Genomic DNA, 22666 nt, shown 5'->3' on the forward strand with positions numbered 1-22666 from the left:
GCATGTTGCCAGGTGGGTAGTGAAAATATTGGGAGAAACACTTTGTAAAAAAAAATAATTGTCTACCCACTATACTATACACCTGAAACTAACAAAATAATGTTGAACACAAACTGTATTTGAGGGGGGAAGAAAAGGAATTAATGGAAAGCACACACACACACAAAGGGAACACTAACAGAACTGTCATAAGGGAGTGTCCCACATTCTGAATATGGAACTTCATTTTCCCCTTTCACATAAAGCATTGGTTAGAACATGAAGACTTCCTTTTAAAGTGTACCCTCATTTCACATTCTTGAATGCAGTAGAGAACTGAAACTATCTAAAAAAACTCAAGGATTCTCAAGCTGTATAACTGTAGCTCACCAGTTTAAAATTATGACAAAATGGAGCTCTAGCATCCCAAGTCCTATTTTCATAGGGACAAAGGCATTTAGTAGTTAAACCTATTATCTCTGGTTATATGTGGAATCTTCTTTAGGCTTAGCTTTCTATTAAATCAGAGAAGCTTTATTAGAGAAACTTGGGCAAAATGATGAGATTACAAGCAGCAGTACTTTTTTCTTATCAAATCACCGCTGCACCTGATAATAGCAGGGACAGAGGAAATCTAAGTCCCTGTACTGTTGATGTAACAAATATTTGTAGTTGCTGAATGTTTAAAATAAATATTTGCTTGTTCTTTACACTAGTCTTTTAAGATAAGAGTATAATCCATAAGGAAATATGATTGACTAGGAGCAGAATCAACATACCATAGTGAGAGGTGATCCTCACCTATTTAAAACAAACCTGATTATATTGCAATTTCAGAGCTATAATAATGAAACAAAAAAAGTTCATTTTAGGAGACAGTACAAAAGGTTTTATGTTTCTTAGGTATCAGCACTCTATAAAGCTCCAATAAAACTTACACTTTGTGAACATTTTTAAGGCATAGGAAGGCTTTCTTTGGGAGTTATTATTACCATGTCTGCCCTCAGTGCAGCATCATGTTTTTTACAGAACTGGTTATTCAGAAAAATTCAGTTTGAAATATTTACTAATTTTTACAGTGTGTCAAGAGATAAAATACAAATCACGTTCATAGTTTGGTAAGGTGTATGTTAACTTTTTGATATATAGTCATAGCATTTTTATTAATGGAAATAGTAATGAAACTATTGGGGGATGTTGGTAAAATATATTCATATCTATATATCTGAATATTTTACTTTAAAATCCCTATATTTTAAATAGTCCTAACATAAAACATTTTAGACTTTAATTTTATATAAGCCTTTATGTTGGAAGAATTTATTATCTCTACATCCCTGACTCTTTGACTATCAAGATACACTTGTGTTACATCTTCTAAGACATACTGGACTACATGAAATTTATTTGTTTTGACAATAGTTTGAAATTCTGCAATCCTTTTTACAATTACTTCTAAAATACTGAATTATATGATAAATGCACTAAAATATATTTATTCGAAAATGATTCAGTTTAGGATTAGTTTTTCTAATAGAATTAGAGTTCAAACACAAGTATATTTTCAAGATAATATAACATTAACGAGATTATGCAATTTTACACAAAATCAAATATCAAAGACAACCAAGGTCTAACATCACAGTGGCAAATTTTCAGACACTCAAAATATGCTTCAAATTTTCACATGGCTATCCTTGTTTTAATGAAAATAAATAAAATAAATGTCTGCAGTTTATAATGATCTATATGTATTTGCCTTTAATGTTTCTCATTAGGTTAAATTTATCACCAATTAAACTTTCATTGATTACTCTATCATATCCTTTCGTAAGATAGAGCAGAATATGATCATAGTAGCATTTCCAAGATTCAGACTTCAATAAAAACATAGATATTTTTCTTTCTTTTTTAAAGTCTCACTTTACCTAAGTAAAAATGTGTTTATTGTACATTAAAATTTGGATCTTTCAAGGTAGTAAAATATTGTAGTATTCAGTCATAAGATCATCCACTCAATTCTTCATTCATCTTCTAATTTTACCCCACCGTCCCCCACAACAAAATCAGAGACTGGAATATAAAAATAGAGCTAGTCATGTCCTGTCACTCTAACTGTGAAATCTGGTACTTTTGGCTGGTATAGAAGATATTAAAATATTTTAAATCAAATATCTATCTCGTATGTATGTCTTGTTTTGTTTAATATTATAGTTTCCAAATATAAAACTTTAACCACAGTACAAACATGGAAAGTAGCAAACTGCATATATTGAAAGATAAAGGTATTTGCTTGGTCTCCACTAAAGATGCTTGCTGAGAACAATAGTTCCAACAGTGGGGGCCGATGAGTGGGCGTATCAGAATTATCTCAGCAGCTCTTCCCAATTGACTACACATTGTCTTCTCTTTCTCTTCTCTTCATTTCCTGTAGCAACGTTTCTTTATGCTGTGATGCCCCCTAGCAGTGGAAATAAGTGGCACTGTTTATGTTGCAATTAGGATGGGCAGAGAGTATTTGGCTGAAAAGTTGCCCAGAATCACTGTCTCTATCCCTCCCCTTTGTCTAAGACAAATGATTCACACCATATACCATAATAAACTCAAAATGGATAACAGACATAAATATAAGTCATGATACCATAAAAATCCCAGAAAAAAACACAGGTAGTAGAATTTTGGGTATCTTGCATTGCAATATTTTTGCCAAAATATCTCCTAGGACAAGGGAAATAAATAAAGGAACAATAAACCAATGTTACTATATCAAGTTAAAATACTTCTGCACAGCTAAAGAAATCATCATCAAAATGAAAAGGGAACCAACTGTATGGCAGAACATATTTGCCAACAATATATTGGACAAAGGTTTGATCTCCAAAATATGTAAAGAACTTATATAATTCAATACCAGGAAGACAAATAATCCAATTAAAAATGGACAAATAACATGAAAAGACACTTCTCCAAGGATGGCATACAGATGACCTATAGACATGTGAAAAAACTCTCAACATCACTAGTCACCAGAGAGATGCGAATTAAAATCACAATGAGTTACCACCTCACACTTGTCAGAATGGCTATCATCAATAAATCAACAACAACAAGTGCTGGCCAGGTTGTGGAGAAAAGGGAAGGAACCCTAGTGCACTGTTGGTGGGAATGCAGACTGGTGCAACCACTGTGGAAAACAATATGGTATTTCCTCAAAAAACTAAAAATGAAACTGCCTTTTGACCAGTGATTCTACTGCTGGGAATATACCTGAAGAATTCTGAAACACCAATTCAGAAGAACTTATGCACCCCCGTAATTATAGCAGTGCTATTTACAATAGCCAAGATTTGGAAACAGCCTAAGTGCCCATCAATAGATGAGTGAATTAAAAAAAAGAAAAAAAAATGTCGTGGTACACCTACACAATAGAATACTATACAATAAAAAGAAAGAAGGAATTCCTACCTTTCAGGACAGCATGGATACAACTGGAGGCTATTATGTTAAGTGAAATAAGCCAATTGTGAAATACTATTACCGTATGATCTCACTTATAAGAAGAATCTAATGAAAAAAATAAACTAATGAGCAAAATAGAACCAGAGGCTTAGAATCAGGGAAAAGACTGACAGTGGCAAAAGGGGAGGAGGAGGTGGGGACTGACTGAAAGAAGGCGAAGGGATTAGTCAAGGAACGTCTGTGAAAGGCCCGCGGACACGGACAGCTGTGACGGGGCTGATTATGGACGTGCGGAGGGGGTTGGATGGGAGGGGCAAAGTGGAAAAAAGTGGGGCAACTGTAATAACACAAACAATAAAATATTTTTAAAAAGGAACTAAAAAATAAGACAAATAATTTACAGAAATATTAGCTTACATTTTGAAATAGAGTAGGAGTAGTGAGTATATTATCTCAGAACTGGGTAGCCATGCTTGAATTAACATGAGATGAAGTGACTTATTGTCAAACTCAAGCCCGGTTTCTTTAACAAATAAAACTGTAGCAACTAGATTTCATAGATTGTTTTGTATTTCACATTCTATTTACCCAACTTTGAACCTGAAATTAAATATTTTTAAAAGTTACACCTGTGCAACAATGCATTCTACAAACTGTCACTTCTTTGATAAAGATGTTAGTAAATAAAACATATATCTAGAATTCATTTGAGCAATGTTCAGCTACCAGTTGTCCACATTTATAAAAAATATATATATGACCCAAATTAAGGAGCAATTTCAATATGATTTACATTGTTAAAAGGTAAATTATAAATACAAACAGAAGAGGACAATATTGCAGGCAATAAAAAAATGCTTTAAATTACATACGTTTGGGTCTGGAATAGTTGTATCTCTGGAATATATTACAAGATAAATTACAATCAATTTTTGATAAGTAGTTAAGTTTTCTTAATTGTTAATAATCAAGTTATCGTCCTTAAATGAATTCTGGTATGAGGCTAAGACAAAGTTATGTTAATGTGCCCAAAAAATAAGTAGGTGATAATGAAGTTTTCTTATTTGTATAAGAAAAGTTACCAATTGAAAGAAAGAAAGAAAGAAAGAAAGGGTTCATAATTAATTCTAAATATATATATATCATGAATTAAGGTAAATGTTTTAATATGCACTGTTAACTCAATTTATTCTTGTGATTTTTTTTAAATATTAGAATTTAATTTAAATATAGTTGGTTTAGTTACTGTTAAGGTTTGCTTTCATGTCCAGTGACCATGTTAACAGATGGTAATTAAAGTGGTGTAGAATCATGTTGAAAGATAAAGTAAATCAATATGGAATTTAAACTCTTCCAAAGATAGAATGCCAAAGGTTAATATGAGTGTAGTTCAAACTTTGCAATAAAACTTCATGAAATGGTTTCCAGAAAGGGAGAGTATTTTCACCTCCTCCCCTTCACTTCTCATTGTCCTTCTTGCTGAGGAAGATTTCCTTATGAAAAGTGAGAGATTCACGGACCTAATTATTTCACAGACAGATCATTTATCCCTGTTAACATTTCCTAATCCACCTCCCTTTTATTTATGGCTAGAAAAGTAAAGCCTCTAATGAACTGTTAATTAGAAATGGAATAACAGATTTCACTTTTGAATCCAAACCTGGTAAAGAAAAATGCAAGAAGAAAAAAAAAACAACTCAACTTAATACATATAAAATGTCCAGTTTAAGCCCTGGCCAGATAGTTCAGTTGGTTAGTATGTCACCCAAGACACCAAGGTTGAGGGTTCGATCTCTGGTCAGGGCACCAGGGCACATACAAGAAGAAGCTAATAAATGCATAAATGGCAGAAAAATAAATTGATATTTCTCTACCTCTCACACTCTCCACTTCTCTCTCTAGTGTTTATAGAGTTTCTTATCCTATTACAGTATATGGTTAATAGTAAAATATTGACAGAATTGTTTTTATTATAAAGTTTCTTGGGTGGTCAGCACACAATGCAATATACAGATCATGTATCATATAAACGTACACTTGAAACCTATATAACCCAGTTAACCAGTGTCACCTCAATAAATTTAATAAAACAAAATTTTAAATGTTAGTTACCACAGGCCAACAAAAAAGGAAACATTTAAAATAAATTGTTTTACCAAAATTCCACAGGAAAAAAACAATTTAGAAGTCCAAGCAATAATATAGCAGCATAATAATCAGAAAGTTTACACTGTAAGTAAGAAAAAAACTACTGAAAATGTGTGGATTCCAGTAAGAGGAGGTGGTCTTAATATAAATATTTTACAGTTACATTTTAATTTTAACTACACAAACATTTTGAATGCCACAGAAAAGACAAAGGGCATTTCAGAGAAGGAAAAACAAGGCTTTGAGATTTTAAGGAAAGTTTCTATATTTTTAAAGCATTTGCTGATTTTCTTTTGATTTCCAGAAATAGTTCTATTTTTACTATTATAGGTTCTGACTTTTTTAAAATTTTACCACTTATAAATTACTTCACAGTGAAGGGACATATGTTGAATTATTTTCTTAGTGTGGGAAGTATAAAGATAAGTGAATTGGACATTTTCTCATTGGATACAAGGATTCTCATCAATACCTGGTCTTGCCTTGGCCCCTGGTTTGAGCTCAGTGAATGTGCCCTTCATCACAAGGATATCTGGTGCTAAGTCAGAAACAGAAGTTGAAGCAGAACTGGCAGGAAGAGTAAAGGAGTAGGGCCAAGAGGGAGAAGAAAACTTCCTTCCATTTATCCACATAAACATAATCTTTGTTCAGCAATTTTTTTCAAAGCTAACTTTGCCACCCCCAGGTGAGGAAAGTTATGCTCTTGTTTTAAATGCTACCAAAAATCATTACATATTCTTCCAGTATTCAAATAAACTTTAAACTTAAAAGTTTGGAGTAAAATGTGTCAAAAGTACAAAAGCCCTGTATTCATATATAATATAGTATTAATAATGTGGTAAATTTCACCGTCAAAAGAACAACCTGATAATTATTGCAGTCGAATTAAAGTGTTCAGATTTGTTTTACTGGTTATTAATAAATTCTTTTTGATGTAACTGTTTGATTTTGATACAATCTTATGCAGTGCAACCTCTATCAATTCACTGTACTACCCATATTATGAACAAGTGAAGTAAAAATAATAATAATAAAAATTTTAATCAGGTTTGTTAGGCCTTTTTTTCTCTCACTGGTTTGTAATGGGGAAAGCCTGCTTACTAATGTTCATCTATGTTTTGATGTTTAAAGATATTGTAAGATGAGAATCAACCACAAATTTATTATTATGCCCCTTTGGCTATATATCATTGAAGGTTCACCACAAATATTATTATCTATTAGAATTTTAAAAACATGTTAAAAGTCATGTGTATAAGTTCAATAGGGAGGAAACAATCATATTCTCAAAACTATGTATGTTATTTTCATGAGTAAATATCAGAATTAAAGAAGCCACCCAAACCATTACCTCTTCACAACTAGCATCCCTTGGTTTCTACCTGGTTTCTTGAGTTGAAAAATTTTCCCTTCAACTTAGATTTTGTAAACACATACTAAAAATAGTCGTCTCTGTTTATTATTTTTTCTATTACACATTTTAAATAAAGGATGATATTAAAAGACATAAGATAGGATGATGAATGTCTTAGTTTCTTTAGTTCTCTTACTTTTTCTTCAAGACTTCACATTTTGTACATGCCTAGATAAATTACAAAGGTCTTATCAAATTAATAAATCTACCGAAATTGTTTTCACCTGTAAAATTTATTCTAGAAATAGAAAAATGAAAAAGGAGCACTTGTTTTCCATTTGACTTATGTTGCATATTTGTACGAGATTAGTTTCTTTAAAGACTTAAAATAAATCACAATTTGACTGAAATTTCTCCTCTATGACTTAAATAACAAAATGAAACAAATGGGAAGATATAAGAACTTTTAAATTCAGAAATATTAATTACAGTGTTACTTTTTACATGTAACTATTCCTAAAGTGAAGATTCATAATTTCATCCAGCTTCACTTGGACAGGGGCTACACAGAAGCAAGGAAAATAAATGCATAAAACTGAAATTGTTATACATGAGAGAAAATGCCTAATTTACATGTAAGTATAATCCAGCATGTATGACTATATACATGTATATACAGTGTATATACATATATAATAGTACTATATATGTATATATAAACACACACACGATTGTGTTATTGCTCCTATTACATTTAAAAGGCCTATAGTATATTAAACAGAATAATTGTATGGTGAAATTAGTGATAGCTATTTATGCTCTGTTCATCTGAAGTTTCAGAGTTGAGGATTTTGAGCTAAGTATAAGTTATAAGTGTCCAAGTTCAAATCAAACCATCTCAAACCACTTAAAATGGAGTGTGGAGTGTTCTTTTATTACCATTTCCTCTCACATTATCTTGACTTGTTACAGTCATGTGTCTCACACAGTGCGAAGCATCTCATTAATGTGCCCTTTGTCATTGCTATTTTTTTGAAAATGCAATACCTATTGGTTTAAACAATGTAATTGCCAAAGGATAAGGCTGTATGAACAATGAATTTATACTAAAGGAATCAAAATAATGTGTTTTAGCAAAGAAACATCCTTATCTTCTGCACTTGCATTATCAAATGCTAAACACAAATATTCTTTTTAGATATCAAGGGTTTAAAACTAATATTCTTAGGTAAGAACAAAAACTTTTAAAACTCAATCGTTATACTTTTCTTGTGATCTCTCTCTCTGAACTTTTATTTAAAATATGGTTGTTATCATCCTTATACATTGTATATTATTTTTAGTGTTTTGCCATTATGTGAAATGATATAATTTTTAAATAAAAACATAAAAACATTCACAAATAATACTGTATATGATAATATTTTAAAACTATTATATAATCAGACTAATATATCATGTTTAATCACGTTCCACTTACCATCTCATAGTTAAAGGGACATTGTAATACATTTTATTATTTTTAAATACTATTACTATATGATAAAATCTCAATTAGTAATAACAAATATCCCCTGGATCTGGGTCTGCTTCAGTCAAATTGACCATCACTATGAAGTAAATAGTAATATGTCCTTTTCTAAAAAATAAGCATTTCAATGTAGCAAAAACATGGAGCAAATTCTAATCATAGTACCTGTATCAATACCCATGGTACTTTAAGAAAATATATCTGGTATTATAAACTAAAGTTAACTTAAGCAATTCTAATGCACAACAAAAATAAGTGGCCTAGACAGGGGTAGAAAACTCCATGGATGCAAAAAATTTATCTTCTTTAATACAAAATTTCATTCTCATATAAATTTACTTTCACTAAATAAATTTATTCTCATTCAAGGGTAAAATTATTACCTAAAGAAATTTTACTTCCTGTTTTTAATAAGTAAAATATAAACAGTATAATTATCAAGTTGTATTGTAATTTGATATGATTTATGTATGAATAGTCTTTTTTTTTTAAAGTGTAAAGCACCAGGATCATTAGGGATTGCACTTTAACCTGATTTTTATAATTTATCATGTTATGAATGTGTGTATATTTATTAATAAAATGATTACTGTCAGAAATATCTAGCTTTGCACTTTGAGTTTTTATTAAGCACATGCTTTGCATTATTCACCAAAATATTTAATTAAGAAGAATGGGAACATGATAAATCACCAGCTTACAGGGGGCTCCATAAATCAGGTTTTAAAACCCTTAAAGTTTAGTACTGACTGTGTCTTAGAAAAAGAATTTTAGTGAAGTAAGGAGAAATGTTTAAGAAAAGAATAAGGAAAGTAAGATAACTATGAAAAAGGTGACTTTTGGGAAAGTGAAAAGGAGAAAAATAAAAAAAGAACAATGACACCTATTCAATAGTGGGTCTGATTCTCTTGCATAAGAAGAGCTACATTTCAACATTGTGTGTAGAGAAATAGTGAATTATGCCTGCGGGCTTTTCTTCATCTGAAGTAGTTTCAAAATATACCTCAAATCATAGAGGACATAAGTTTGCAGTACAGTGTGCCAAATACAAAGTAGCCCTGAAAATTTGCATTTTTATATTGATATACTCGTGTTTTTATTTTATGCATACCTATGTTGATACCCATGTATAATTAAACAAGAGATATATTAAATGTATTGTCGACATTCACAGGGCTGTTTTTTTCTTTCTTTTTTTTTTTTTTTTTTAGTACAATGCCTTAGTTTTACATCAACTACACAGCTTTAGAAGCTGCTAGTCTTTTTTCTATGAAAAAAAATGTGATGTAAGGCATCAGTGACTTGTGAATTACATTCAACACATAATGATAATTTCTACTAAGGGCAGCTTTAGGAAACACTAGTAGAGAACACGTGCTCACTGCACAATTCCGCAGCTACACAGGGTCTGTGAATCCCTGGAGCTCTGCTGCCCTCTAACGGCCCAATGAAATAAGTGCCTCCCAAAGCTCTGTATCTGCTCAGTTTCTTTCATAAGCAAGTACTGGCACCTTAAACATCCGATTTCTTTGGTTTCGCTCACATGTATATGGATCATAACTTGGATTATTGTCAGATTAATTTTAAACATCATTTTAATGTTATAAAGAAAGCAAAATTCATTCAACCTTCTCTGACTTAGTTCTAGCATTACTGGGGCCAGTTCCTGTGTGTGGTTGGAAAAAACAGTAGCTAAATATGTGACATCTTTCACAAATAACAGAATTCTCACAGTCAACTTGACCCCAAGGCCTTAGATTTTGATTGGTTAGTGTATGTGTGTGCAATTTTAGTGCACATGTTTTTAATATAAGAATAGCAATTTTTCTTTTCTTTTTATCATTTACTGTCTTAAGTTGCCTGGATCCTCAAATACCTCCTCTTACTGCTAGACTTTTTAGCAACTTATTCACCTCATTTTTTTCCCAATTGTATCCTGCCTAGGAAAAAAGATGCATCCTGGGTTACTAACTTTTAATTAATGGTCCAATAAAAAAGAATTGAACTATGTAAATCAGATTTTTTAATGTCCCAATTGTATCCTGGTACGGGATTGGGGAGCGGTTATAAGATATATCAACATCACAGTGCATCAGACTTGTTAATAAACTAGCTTTCTGTATAACGAATAAAGGAAAGATTGTTTTGTTTTTTTTAATGTGAGCACGAAAGGCATGGCATAGCTGGAGTTAAAGTTTCAAGCTTTGTATCCTCTATATATAATGTATTATGTTTTTTCAAAAACGTTTTATTAGGAAAGCTATACCAGACGCATAATCACTATACAATGATTAAACATTACCTTTACAATTTATAATAACTGAAATTACAGAATAAATATATGCACATTTCTTTTGAATCTTTGTGTGTGAGAGAAAACATTAAAAGTGCTTCCTACAAAGCTGTTAGTGATATATACCCAGTTGCTTTTTTATATATATATATATATATAAGAAAGTGCAGATGTTCTCCAAAAAATCTTGGCATCAGGATGAAGTGTCACAAAGAGGGTGCTCATCCCTAGGTGTGTGCCTCTGGCGACTAAACCACCAGGCCTCGACTTCCGTAGGATCCAGCCTAGAATGTGACTTTTCCTAGGGGGTCGGAGAGATGTTGTGAGCTGTACACCAGGGGTGAAGGGAAAGGTGGAGCTACAGAGAAGAGACACATGGATCAAATCCGAACTAATTAGATTGGTTTGAATGGGAGGGGGGTGTGTGTGCGTGTGTGTGTGTGTGTGTGTGTGTGCACGCGCGGGCGCGCCTGCACCAGAAGCAAGAGGCTGCGGGTTTAGGGACCTGTGTGCAGGGATTTGTGATTTGCCTGTGCATATGTGTGGGAGAGAAAAAAGAGTGGGTGAGAACATTCGAGCAAGACCCGCCCCCTCCCTCCCCATCCTGCAGTTTCCAGGCATGCAGCAAACTGCATTGTTAATACATGTACAGGGTCTGTGCCATGATGGGAAGAGGAAAGAGAGACACAAAATTCAATTTGTTTTCTCTGCTCCCTGTCAAACAAAACTAAACTAAAAAAAAAAATTACTGAAAATAAAAAGATACATTGAATTTTATACTTAATTAGGATCAATACAACGATCCCCAGTATACCTTATACATGGCACAGTCAATGTCTCAAATTTCAGTATAAAAAAAAATAATGATAACATTTGCTGGCAAAAGTCTGCGAAGGCACTTCATTGATTAATGATCTGAGTATGGCCCTTCCTCCAGATCACATCTGAGAGGGGAGCACATACATCTGTATTCTCTAGTTATCATGCGGTTTCAGTTCTGTTCTGGACAGGGAAGTTTGTGAGAATGGATTTATTGGGAAAAGTGTAAAGGGAACAAGGGATATATTTCTTTCATTTTTCTTTTGAAAAAAAAAAAAAAAAAGCACTACTCTATCTTTACTTTTCAGTCAGAACCTATATGCTGTCTTCTCCAGGACTTCGAGGTAATCCGGCTTGGTTTGAAGTTTGGCCCTTAACTCGAGGTAATCGCTTTTTGGGGTTTGGTGGTTTGTGAAGCCCTTTCCAGCCGAGAAGAGAAGGGTTTCTTTCAGCCTGGCGTCCTGCTGTAAGTCCGGGTATTGCATGCCAGGAGGGTGGACGTGCAGCTCCTTTAATTTGGGCACTGTGCCGTAGAGACAGTCCACGAACCCCACGGAGCAGGGGGCCGGCTGCGGCCTCTCTCGGTCTAGTAACCTACTGCCACCACCACAGCCTCCCCCGGGAGGAAACAGCACCACCCCACCATTCTTCTCATGGTGGCGGAACCCAGCCATGTCTCCCCCAGGTCCTGCCCCCACCCCCGAAACTCCACCAGCTGCTGGGTGGTGAGGGTGAGGGTGATGATGATTCGCCGTCACTATGGTGTTGAGCTGGGAGCTGGACACGGCCAGGGCCCACTCCTTCTCTTTCTCCAGCAAGGTCCGGTAGTTGCTGTGGTTCTCCTTGGGTGTCTCGGCAAACTGCTCACCTCCTAGGAGAACCTCCCCCATTCCTGGCGGCTGTGTCCCAGCACCCCCACGCTCTGTGCTCCCTGCTTCCTGGGCTGATGCAACAGCTACTTCCTCCTCCTCGCGAGGCTTGTAGATGGGGTTGTTGCACATCTGGGTGACTGGGTGGGGGATGTACTCATAGACATGACCCACAGGAGGGGCCTTTTCTGGGGACGAAAGATTGGGTCGGCCACCGCCTCCACTTCCACCTCCACCTCCTCCACCATCCTCAAAAAGCCGGTGGCATTGCATCTGGATTCCCGTAAGGTCCACACCTTCCTGCCGCTTGCTTCTAAAGGGCAGCTTCTTCCGGCGCCGTCGGAGCACATAGGCAAAGAGACCTGCGGTAACAAAGACTGCTGAGAAAAAGAGAACCAGCAGGCTGAGAATCAACACAGAAAGCGGCACAGGGCCCCCGGGAGGAGAGAACTCATAAGGTGATGCACTGGTCGGGCCCCCAGGAAGGCGAGGATCTCCAGGCTGGGCTGGCGATGCTCCAGCTGGCGCAGTGTGCAGCATCTCTGGGCAGAGAACTTCCAGTTCAATGGTGCGCACGTCCCGGTGCGTGAGGTTCTCAGGGCTCCTGCAAAGCACATCGCCTACTACACTGACCGAGCTGATGGTTTCAATCCACTGCTTGAAGGGGACCAGGTCACAGGTACAGTCCCACGGATTCTCATTGAGGTCGATCTGGACGATGGCATTCAGGTGTTCTAGAACACCAGCCACAGGAAGGTAAAGGAAGTAGTTTTTCCTCAGGTTGAGCCGAGCCAGGGATGTGCCTGCAAAGGCGTCTGTTGGTAGAGTCCTCAACAAGTTATTATTGAGGAATAGCAGCTTCAAGTTGGGCATGAGGCTGAAGGCTGCAGGCTGGATTTCCCGGATGACATTGAACTCGAAGTACAAATAGTGCAAACTCTGTAGGCCCCGGAACATGCCTGGTGTCAGTTTCTCAATATCATTGCCATTGAGAAAGAGGCTCTTTAAGTTGGGCAGGTTGATAAAGGCCCCATCCTGGACATAGGAAATACGATTGTTCCCGAGATGCAAGAGATCCAGCGAAGAGAAATTCCAAAAATCAGAACGGTATATTTTCTGAATCAGATTGCTACTCAGGTACAGTTTCTTGGCATTCAGTGGCCTTGGAAGAAGTTCAGAAATATTATTAAATCCCCGCTCTTTGCAGTTGACAGTCAAGCCAAGATCATTGATGTGCAAATTACAGGTACACCCAGTAGGGCATATAATGGGAATGGGTGGTCTGGTCTGGTACGGAGCGATGGGAGGTTGGTTCGGACCAGGATATAAAGCTTGGGATGTGGAGGGTGGCCTTGGTGTTCGTGGCTGTTTGGTGGGCTTGGGTTGTTTATTTGAAGACTTGTATTCAACAGAAGAAGCAGTAAAATGGACAGAGGACAACATTGAGGAAGGCTTCGTTGGCCATGCATTCTCCTTGTTGGATGACAAGTGGGGAATCCCCAAACTGGCCTCCACCTCAGAGTCAGACAACAAGGGACAGAGTTCTGTCTTCCTGATTTCTCGCAAGTCCTTTCCATGAAAGTGAAAAGGGGTCTCACAGGTGATGTCTCCCACCAGGGCAGTGTAAGGAATGCGTTCCAGCCAACTCTTTAGTTGCACAATCTCACATGTACAGTTCCAGGGATTTTCTTCCAGCTGGAGCTCCATTAGGCTTCTGCCAATGTGGTCTAGCATTCCTCGATAAAAAAGAACTTTTAACCTGTTTCCACGTAGGTCCAAATGTGTTAAGGAGACAGCTTTAAATAAATTGGTTGGAAGCATGGGGATGAGATTATCATTCAAAATCAAAACCCTCAGTTTACTTAGGTTCCGAAAAGCTCCACTCTCAATACGTTTAATGACATTATAATCTGCTTGCAGATATTCAAGACTTTCCAAGCCAAGAAAGGTGTCATTTCTGAAGACATCTAGTTTGTTCTCATGTAGATACAGCCTCTTTAAAATCTTAAGACCATTGAAAGCTCCTGTTTGAATGTCCTGCAATGCATTGTTCCCAAGGTTAACAGACACAGCGTTATTCAAATGGAGAAAACTGTTGGTGTACAATTTCCTCATCGAATTCCTCTGCAGATACAGTTTAAAAGGTCTTGACCAGAACTCAGTAATCTGACTAATATTTGTAAATCCTTTACTGTCACAATGTATATGAAAGAGGCTTTCTTTAACTTCACAGTAGCATGGATCAAAACAAGGCTCATCTATTTCCTCTGAGTCCTCTATCAGGGGAATTGGGGTAGTCCATCCTAGAGCAATTGTGCTTAGAAGAATAATCCACAGCATCCTTCCCCTGTGAAGCGTCTCAGCTATGGAAGGTTTCATCATCCGTGGTTGATTACAAAACTGCAACAAAAATAAAGATGCAGATTTTTAGCTGTTAGTCTCATGCACCGTTCTAATTGACTCCTACATGTGGGGCTTTTTAGGAGTAAAAATTTGAAAAAAAAATTAACGGTTGTTGAACTGAGATTCAAAATGACCTATCATCATGTCTAATTTGTTATATATTTTAAACTTAGGAAACTGAAATATTGTACCATGTGATGATGCTATCCTGCTATACTTCTTAAAGAGCATACCATACAAAAAGTAAATAAATAAATAATAAATAAATAAATAAGTCTTTATTGCCACTTATAGCAAGCAAGGGAATTGGTATATAGTGATGCCTTTTAGGTATAGGCAGATTCATTTACAATGGCAATAATTTGGTCATTACACCTGTTTGCCTGTTAAAACTCACATTGGTATCAGAAGTGACCTTTAGAGATCTGATTTGAACTCTGATGGGGAAAAGAAAGAAGTTATTTAAATTATAGGTTTCTATAATTAGATTAACATAATTAAACTATGTTATTAGATTAAAGAGTATTATAACATATGAACCTATTACCCAATATCAGATGTTGAGATGTATAAAATGATTGGTATCTCAGGAAAACTTAAGGTTTCTCTTAAGAAATGATTACATCACACTTAATTATAGTATATGCTTAGAAACACGCTATACCCCCTACCCCTTTGCCCAAACACAGATTATTAACATTTCCTTCAATTAAATAATTTTTCTATATGTATCACTGGGCTCTGTGAACCTTTTAGAAGTGACCATCCTTTCTAAAGAACAAGCCTGTGCACTTGTCAGAGCTAAAGATAGTGACATTTAAAGGATGCTGGGGCCCGGAGTGTCTGTATTAACAGCTTGGTTAGGAATGTGTACCTCTGCCTTCAAGATCAACTGGAGAACCCTGTGTAAATCTGGAACTGGAATGGCAGGTGGCTGGTTAGGGGACAGTTGGGTAGTTAAAGGTAAGAAAGGGGAAACCTTGATAGTCACCAGCTGATAAATGATCTATTACATGAAATACATTTCAAGGCAAGAGACCATTCTTTTTTTAGTCAGAAGAAACAAATACAGGGCACTATTCTAATAATACAGAGCCTTCCTCGTGGCTCTTTTTCCTTACCTAATGTCATCAGTATATGAAAATGCATACATAAATAAATTATAATGATGCAGCTTTATTAGATTGCCCTTTCTGAGTCACCAAAATGTCCATAGAAATTGAATAGTTGTTTTTAATCAATAAAAATAAACTGGAGTTTTTAGCATATATTTTCTCTCCACACTTAGTGACATGCATTAAGGAAATATTTAGTCCACCCTCTAACTTAAAACATAATGACATAATTTCTAGGGAGAGTGAAAAGAATAAATCTTTACATTAACTGTGCATATAATGTACACAGCTGTAAGGAAAAGAGAACTAGTGAGAAATCAAAGAGAAATTGCCTCAGGCATGCAGTATTCAATTTTTAGAAACAATTAAATGAAGGAAAAGAGAGAGAAGGCAGATGGGACTACAGTGCAGTATCAGTTAGTCTCCTTTATAAAATATTAAAATCTGCATAAGTTCTTTCTTGACCTTTTTTTATTTAAACATTTTGGAGATCCTGAGATTTAGGCAAACGAGGCTCGAGATGTCTTTAACTTACCTATTTTGCAAGAGATTTTTTTTTTTAAGAACTGAACATTGCGGGGGGCGGGGAGGGGGGGAAGAAGCGCTTGAGTTTAAGGATTCTCTCTCCCTCTCTCTCACTGAAGCAAAGAGGGATAAATGGAGTGGTGGGGGAAGACTTAGAGAGAAAAAGGGCAGCGAGCTTGAGACGTGCTGGGAATGCAATGGGCCTTTCAAAGGGCTTCTTTTGGATGCAGAACGGCCGTTTGGCACCCTCAATAGAGGAGGGAGAGAAGGGGCTGCTGCAGGCTTCCAGTTCCGCTGTCGCTGCTGCCGCCGCGGCCGAGGCTGCTTTCTTTGGGTGCCGGCAGCACATCATTGGGCACTGGGAGGAAGGGCCGGAGGAAGGCAGGGAGGAAGGCCGGCTCCTCACAGAGCAGAATCTCGGACTTCTCTCGCGCTGGCTTTTTTAATTTTTCCAGTGTGTGCTGTAACCCTGGTTTTTCACGTCACGAAAATGAACTCCAAGAAGGGGAACGCGTTTAGCATGGGTTCCGGGGCGAGCACTAGGAAGCCCAGACTAAAGTGTCTGTGTGTGTATGTGTAAGCTGGGGGAAAACGAAAGTGTAGAGGTCGACATGAACTGTCAAAATAAGTGAAAGAAGGAAGAGGAGACCAACCTACGGGGAAACATTCCTTTAGTGGGAAAGGTGGAGATGCTAGGAAGTAAGGGTATAGACATTTTTTCCTTTTTCTTTTTCTTCTCTTAACTCTCAAGGAAACTATGACCTGACTGCTTTGCTCCCCTCGTTCCCAAAGCTCCTTTCCCTGGTGTAGATGGGTTAAAAAGTACAACTGTCTCTTGGAATTATCCTTTTTCACAGCAAAGATACTTCTCTTCAAAGAGGGGAATACAGGTAAATTTAGGTCCCAAAACAGAAGAGCTAAATATTGCTAATTCTGCTTCAGTGACCGAAATAGGAGCTCAGTCAAGCGAGAGACTTGAGCAGAGTTTCTCCTGAGTTTTGCTTCGATCTCTTTGCACCAGAAATGCTTTTATTGTGCTGTAGCGCAAAACCTTGTATTTCCCCTGGATTCAAAAGCCATGTGCTTGCTTCTACCTTCTTAAAACCAGAGAGAAGCCAATGCTCTGGAAGGACCTGCAGAACACTTGGGTAACAATGACACATTTCACTTTCTTCCACACGGGAAGACCTCTTGGGATGGGGATATCTAGCTCTCTATCTATCTATCTATCTATCTATCTATCTATCTATCTATACATCCATCCTCCAACTATTTCAGAGAAGTGGATGATAGGGAGTTATGAGGTGAGGATGATTGAGGGAAGATGTGTCAGTATAGAGGGGGCACCAAAATTATAGTTCATAGGAGCCCTTTAGAAGTATTTTTACTGGCTCAGCTGACAGTTCCACAGCCCCACCTGCCAGGGGGAAAGATGCATCTTAGTAGAGAAACTGGAGAGGGGCAAGTGTGCAGAAAACAAGTCCACTTAGCATGAACTGTGAGTCATCGATGGACACCTCCCCTCCATACACATACACACCCCAACCTGTCACCAGCTCAAGAGGAAGGAAGGGACTTTCTGGTGGTTGAAAACCTAAACTGAACCTCAATTGCCTGAGGGCTCAAAGTTAGCCAGTAGAGGTGGCTTTCCCTTTAAATGCTCTTTACAAAACCAAATTTTAAAGAAAAACACAGTTAATGTGTCAATCTCTCACCATCCTAAAAAAAAAAAAAATATGAATCACCTAAGTCAACAAAACGCCCCCTTAACGTCAGTTGTTTGCATGATACTTTGCATTTAAAATGACCGTACGAGTGTCGCTCCACAATAGCTAAGACTGGAAGCAGCCATCAGAGATTAAGTAAGCAGGTGGGCAGGATTCTTCAACATACTACATCCTTAATATTCCAGACACACCCTATTTCTCAGATAGGTTTCAGACCAACACCGACAGCCTGAGCTCAGAACCAGAGCAACCTCATCTCCATCACCAGCTGCCAACCTCCCCCTCCCACGCGCGCGCGCACACACGCGCACACACACACACCACCTTCTGTATCCATCGCGCAGAGGCGGTGGCTGTTTCACGGATTGTATCGCAAACCATGATGCGATGGATTCCATGGGTAACCAGGAGACTTCCCTCAGCTTCCTAGTGACAATAAAGGGCCCTCTTTGCAATCAGTCTCTGTTTTCCCTTGGGCTACAACCCCCTAAATTCTTGATTTGGGCCGTGTCCTAAAGGATATTTTGCCCATGCCCTTTTCCTTATCTCAGTATAGAGCTCCAAAAGTTGGGATGAAGGGCCCGGAATCTCCGGGTTTGTCCGCTTCCCGCTGGGAGCGCCCGGCATCATTTGTTTGTCCACGGGGAGGACAAGAAGCCCTTTCTCCCGCATGTGCCCGTTTCCTACCTCCCCCTCCCGTTCCCCTGGTCTCTGAGCCCAACAATTCCCACACATCCAGGATAAATATTCCAATATTGAAGCAAAACTCTCTACCCCAGAACAATAATTAAAATGCTGCATCATTCATTTTCTGAAGAGCTCTGAGCCTTTTACAGATCGTTTTCTAATCGGCTGTAGCCAGGCAAAACGCACAATAGGTCTGTTTAGACATGGAAAATGATTAAAAGCTCAAGCCGTTTTTCTTCTATCTTTTACAACACCAGCGAGCGACCTACTGGGGGAGGGGCCCTTTGCTCCTCCACCTGACCTATTTGATGGAGTTACTTACGATTTCCTCCCCCAGAAAAGGGGTCCGAGGTTATGTGAGTCTCCAGTACCTCTGTTTCTACCACCGTCCTTACAGCTAGCTAAATGATGCGGTTCAAAAATGCAACAAAACCCCTAGCACCTGTGAGCGTAAAAAGGCCACCGCAGCCAAAGTCTCTGTGCTCTACAATGCACAGCCTACATTCAAGAAATAATGGTTTCAATTAGGCAAAGTAGGAAAAGGTGGCGGGGTGGTACCTATCAGTGCAGGGCGCTCACGATCTCCGAGGTTTGCTCCGAGGGACTTCCCAGCCGGAGCTGCAAACTCTCCGGAAGGCTGAATTGTATCCATCATGCCGTAGCCTTGCAGTTTCTCCTCCTCTGGCCGCCAACTTTTAGAAAGGCCACCAAATCACGCTTGTAATCCTTCTAAGTGTTTCCACCTTTGAGACTTGCAGGGAAATGGTCGCTGCATACCAATGGGAGAGCGGGGCGCTCACCTAGCGCGGCGATATTAGTGACAGAGAGCTCACGACCACAGCTTTAATATGCCCTGGGTGGCAGGCAGGCAGGCAGGCATAGTGAGTGTCCCAGACTGCTTTTTTTTTTTTTTTTTAATTTATTATTATTTTTGTCATTTAAAATCTCGGTGCTCTCGATTCAGTGGTGAGCTTCGCGGTCCCGTAGAGCCCTGGCTTGGTGTCTGGGTCTCTCTCTTTTTCGCTTCCTAAAAGGTTGTCACTCACAGCGCAATCCCTGCTGAGGCCTCCTTCGATCCGAGATGGGACTAGCCCTTGCCTTCCGGGTGTCTTTGCTCTTGGATCCGTGGGAGTGGGGTTGGGTGGTGCGAAGATGAGAGAAGAAGAGGGTGGGGAGGGGCGGGAAGGATGCAGGAAGGGGGCGACTAGATCCCAGATCCCCGCTTTGGCCAGACGGCGAAGGGAGTGGGGGGCGGGGAAGAAGGGGAGAAAGAGAGGATACAAATACAGCGGTATGGCTGTACACACCAGATTCGACTTGGACTCGGTGGCGGGCGGGGGGGGGGGGGGGGGGATCTCAGGCAAAGCACGAAGGTGCAGCGATGCTGTTGGCAGAGAGTTAGCCCCCTGACAGCTCACCATTCAAACACCCTCACTTCTCAAGCGGGAAGGGGTGGGGGGTGGAGGGCGGGGAAGGGGACCGCGGAACGTTTCAGGCCAAGGAGACGCTCGCACCGGCAGCATCTTTTAAGACTGACCTGCTTTAAAAGTGACACTTTAATGGCAGAGGAAATAACTAAAATCGGATTACACGTTACTTACCAATGTCTGCACCCGAACTGGGAGCGCCAGGTCGGGTATTAGGAGGCAATATACGAAACACCAGGCTGCAACCCGCATGCAAATCCATCAGCCGCCCCCAAATCGCGCAAGGAGGGAGAGGCGCTCGGGAGCCCCCAGATCAGCTCAGCGTCGGAGCCTCCGCCAGCTTGTCCCCCCCGCACCCCCCGGCCCCTCCTCCGCGCCAACTGTGTAAATCAGTCGCCGCAGTCCTCTCGCCGCGCATCGCAGACAAATCCCTGCTTAGGAAGCAAGTGATTCTCTCTCTCTCTCTCTCTCTCTCTCTCTCTCTCTCTCTCTCTCTCTCTCTCTCTCTCTCTCTCTCTCTCTCTCTCATCGGTCACAATCTGGCAGCTCTACAAAGAGAAACCCTGTAAAATTGAGTGACAGGAAGTCAGCATTCTGTATCTCTGGATTGATTTTTAACTTTATTTGCAAATGAGAGGTGGCTGTTTGGAAAATTACAGTCCAGGCCCGAGGAGGGGCAGAAGGGGTGATCAAATTAAGAGCATCTAAGCTGTATTGGTGGGTGGGCAGTATCGCTAACCGCCCCCTAGAAGCTGTTTCCAAGTGATTTGCAGTAGTCCCCCACTCTCCTGATACATAGGTGGCAATCTGAAAGTACACATATTTCCTTATCTGTTTACACTTGCTAAGAGAGGAAAATAAAACTGTGGGGTGAGGGGAGGTGTGTGGGCCATTTGCTGGAGAGATGCTGGATACCATTTCTTGACAAATTAAATAGGGGCACTGGAACAATTACTGCACCTATGTGGAAGTATTATTCCAACATGTATACCCACTGGAAGCGACCATTACCCCCACTGCAGTTATACTAACGCAGTCATTTAATGCTCCATTCAATCTGCAGTGTAAACCAACGCAGTTCTTTTTTAGTAGATCCCTTTCAACAGCGACTGTGTTGGAAAAAGGTTTGTCCCCTACTAACTCCCAAAACTAGATAAGAGGTCGTCAGGGAAATCATCTGCGTATCTCTTGCAATTCCTTCCTGAAGTGAATGCAATAAAGTGTTCAAGACAAGACAAGTTGTATAGCTATTACAATTGTAGACGTAAAACGAATTCGACCCTATTTACAAAAGCTTTCAAAAGAATTCTAACTCAGCCCTTCCAAAGAGCTCTTCTAATTTATAGATGTAAACCTTTGAGAAACAGGCTTGGGAGTGTTATTTTAGCGTTTATTTAATAGATTTCCTATATACTGTATCATTGGTACTCTATATTATATATATAACATACCGCAGGTCTACAGGCCATATTAACTTCATTTAAAGAGAGGAAATGATAGGACTGGTCATAGTGAAAACCAGGGGCCAGTGGAATATTTTGTAATATGTGTGTGTGCATGTGTGCGTGCCTTAAATTCAGCATGGTAACTATGTTGGCTGTGCCTAAAGTGTGCGTTTAGAGTTTTAGATTGCTCTTTTTAAAATAACATGTTTATAAAGTTTCAATATTTTTCTCCAAAACACTCAGTGTTATTTAAGATTATTTAGATTAACAAGGCATGCCTGAGGACCCAGAAAGTTATAAAAAAAAACACCATGATATCAATATGTGTTTTAAATAAAACTTTTACAATCTACTGACATGAATCCCAAACCTCTCTTCAATATTTTCTTGTGAATAATTTCCTCCATGTGAATTTTACATATGTGAAGACATGGATAGAAAAAGGACATTTATCTTGGGTTTTTGACTCACCAGGTCTCCACGTTGAGATTTAAAGAGGTATAAATCCAAGAAAGGTTGCAACAAAGATTCATTCCTATAACAAATCAGTCTGATTTAGGAGAAACCAAGCTACATTAGTAGATTGATGTGTCATAGAGATGTTTCTGGCCTTTTCAGGTAGTTGTTTTACTGGAGAACAATCACTCCTTAGTACACCATATTCTGTGTGGGAAGTGTGAAATCACACACATGCCCCTGAACCTCACAGCTAAAGGATATTCGATTATCCTGGAAGAAATCATGCAACATCATACCTAAAATTTCTGAGTCTCTTTAACTTTTGGACACTATTTTTATGTGATTTGATTTCCAAGGTTATTTGTTGAAGAGAGAACTCTGGATATGTTAATACATTTACTTTGAGCAGTGTTGGTACGGCCTGAT

The 22666-nt window shown here is 38.6% G+C and overlaps 1 protein-coding gene across 1 annotated transcript; it reads right to left on the reverse strand.

The window, feature by feature from the left end:
- Positions 1 to 11808: 11808 nt before the first annotated feature.
- Positions 11809 to 19596, reverse strand: SLITRK3 (SLIT and NTRK like family member 3). The gene is made up of 2 exons (XM_054576916.1): positions 19468 to 19596; positions 11809 to 14852 (listed from the first exon to the last, which is right to left on the reverse strand). The coding sequence occupies exon 2, from the start codon at positions 14832 to 14834 to the stop codon at positions 11892 to 11894; it is 2943 nt and encodes a 980-aa protein (XP_054432891.1). The 5' UTR covers positions 14835 to 14852; positions 19468 to 19596; the 3' UTR covers positions 11809 to 11891.
- Between the last annotated feature and the right edge of the window lie 3070 nt (positions 19597 to 22666).

This window comes from Pteronotus mesoamericanus, unplaced genomic scaffold (genome assembly GCF_021234165.1).
Source record: "Pteronotus mesoamericanus isolate MK-2021 breed Mesoamerican mustached bat unplaced genomic scaffold, CSHL_Meso_final contig_116, whole genome shotgun sequence".
Taxonomy (NCBI): Eukaryota; Metazoa; Chordata; class Mammalia; order Chiroptera; family Mormoopidae; genus Pteronotus; species Pteronotus mesoamericanus.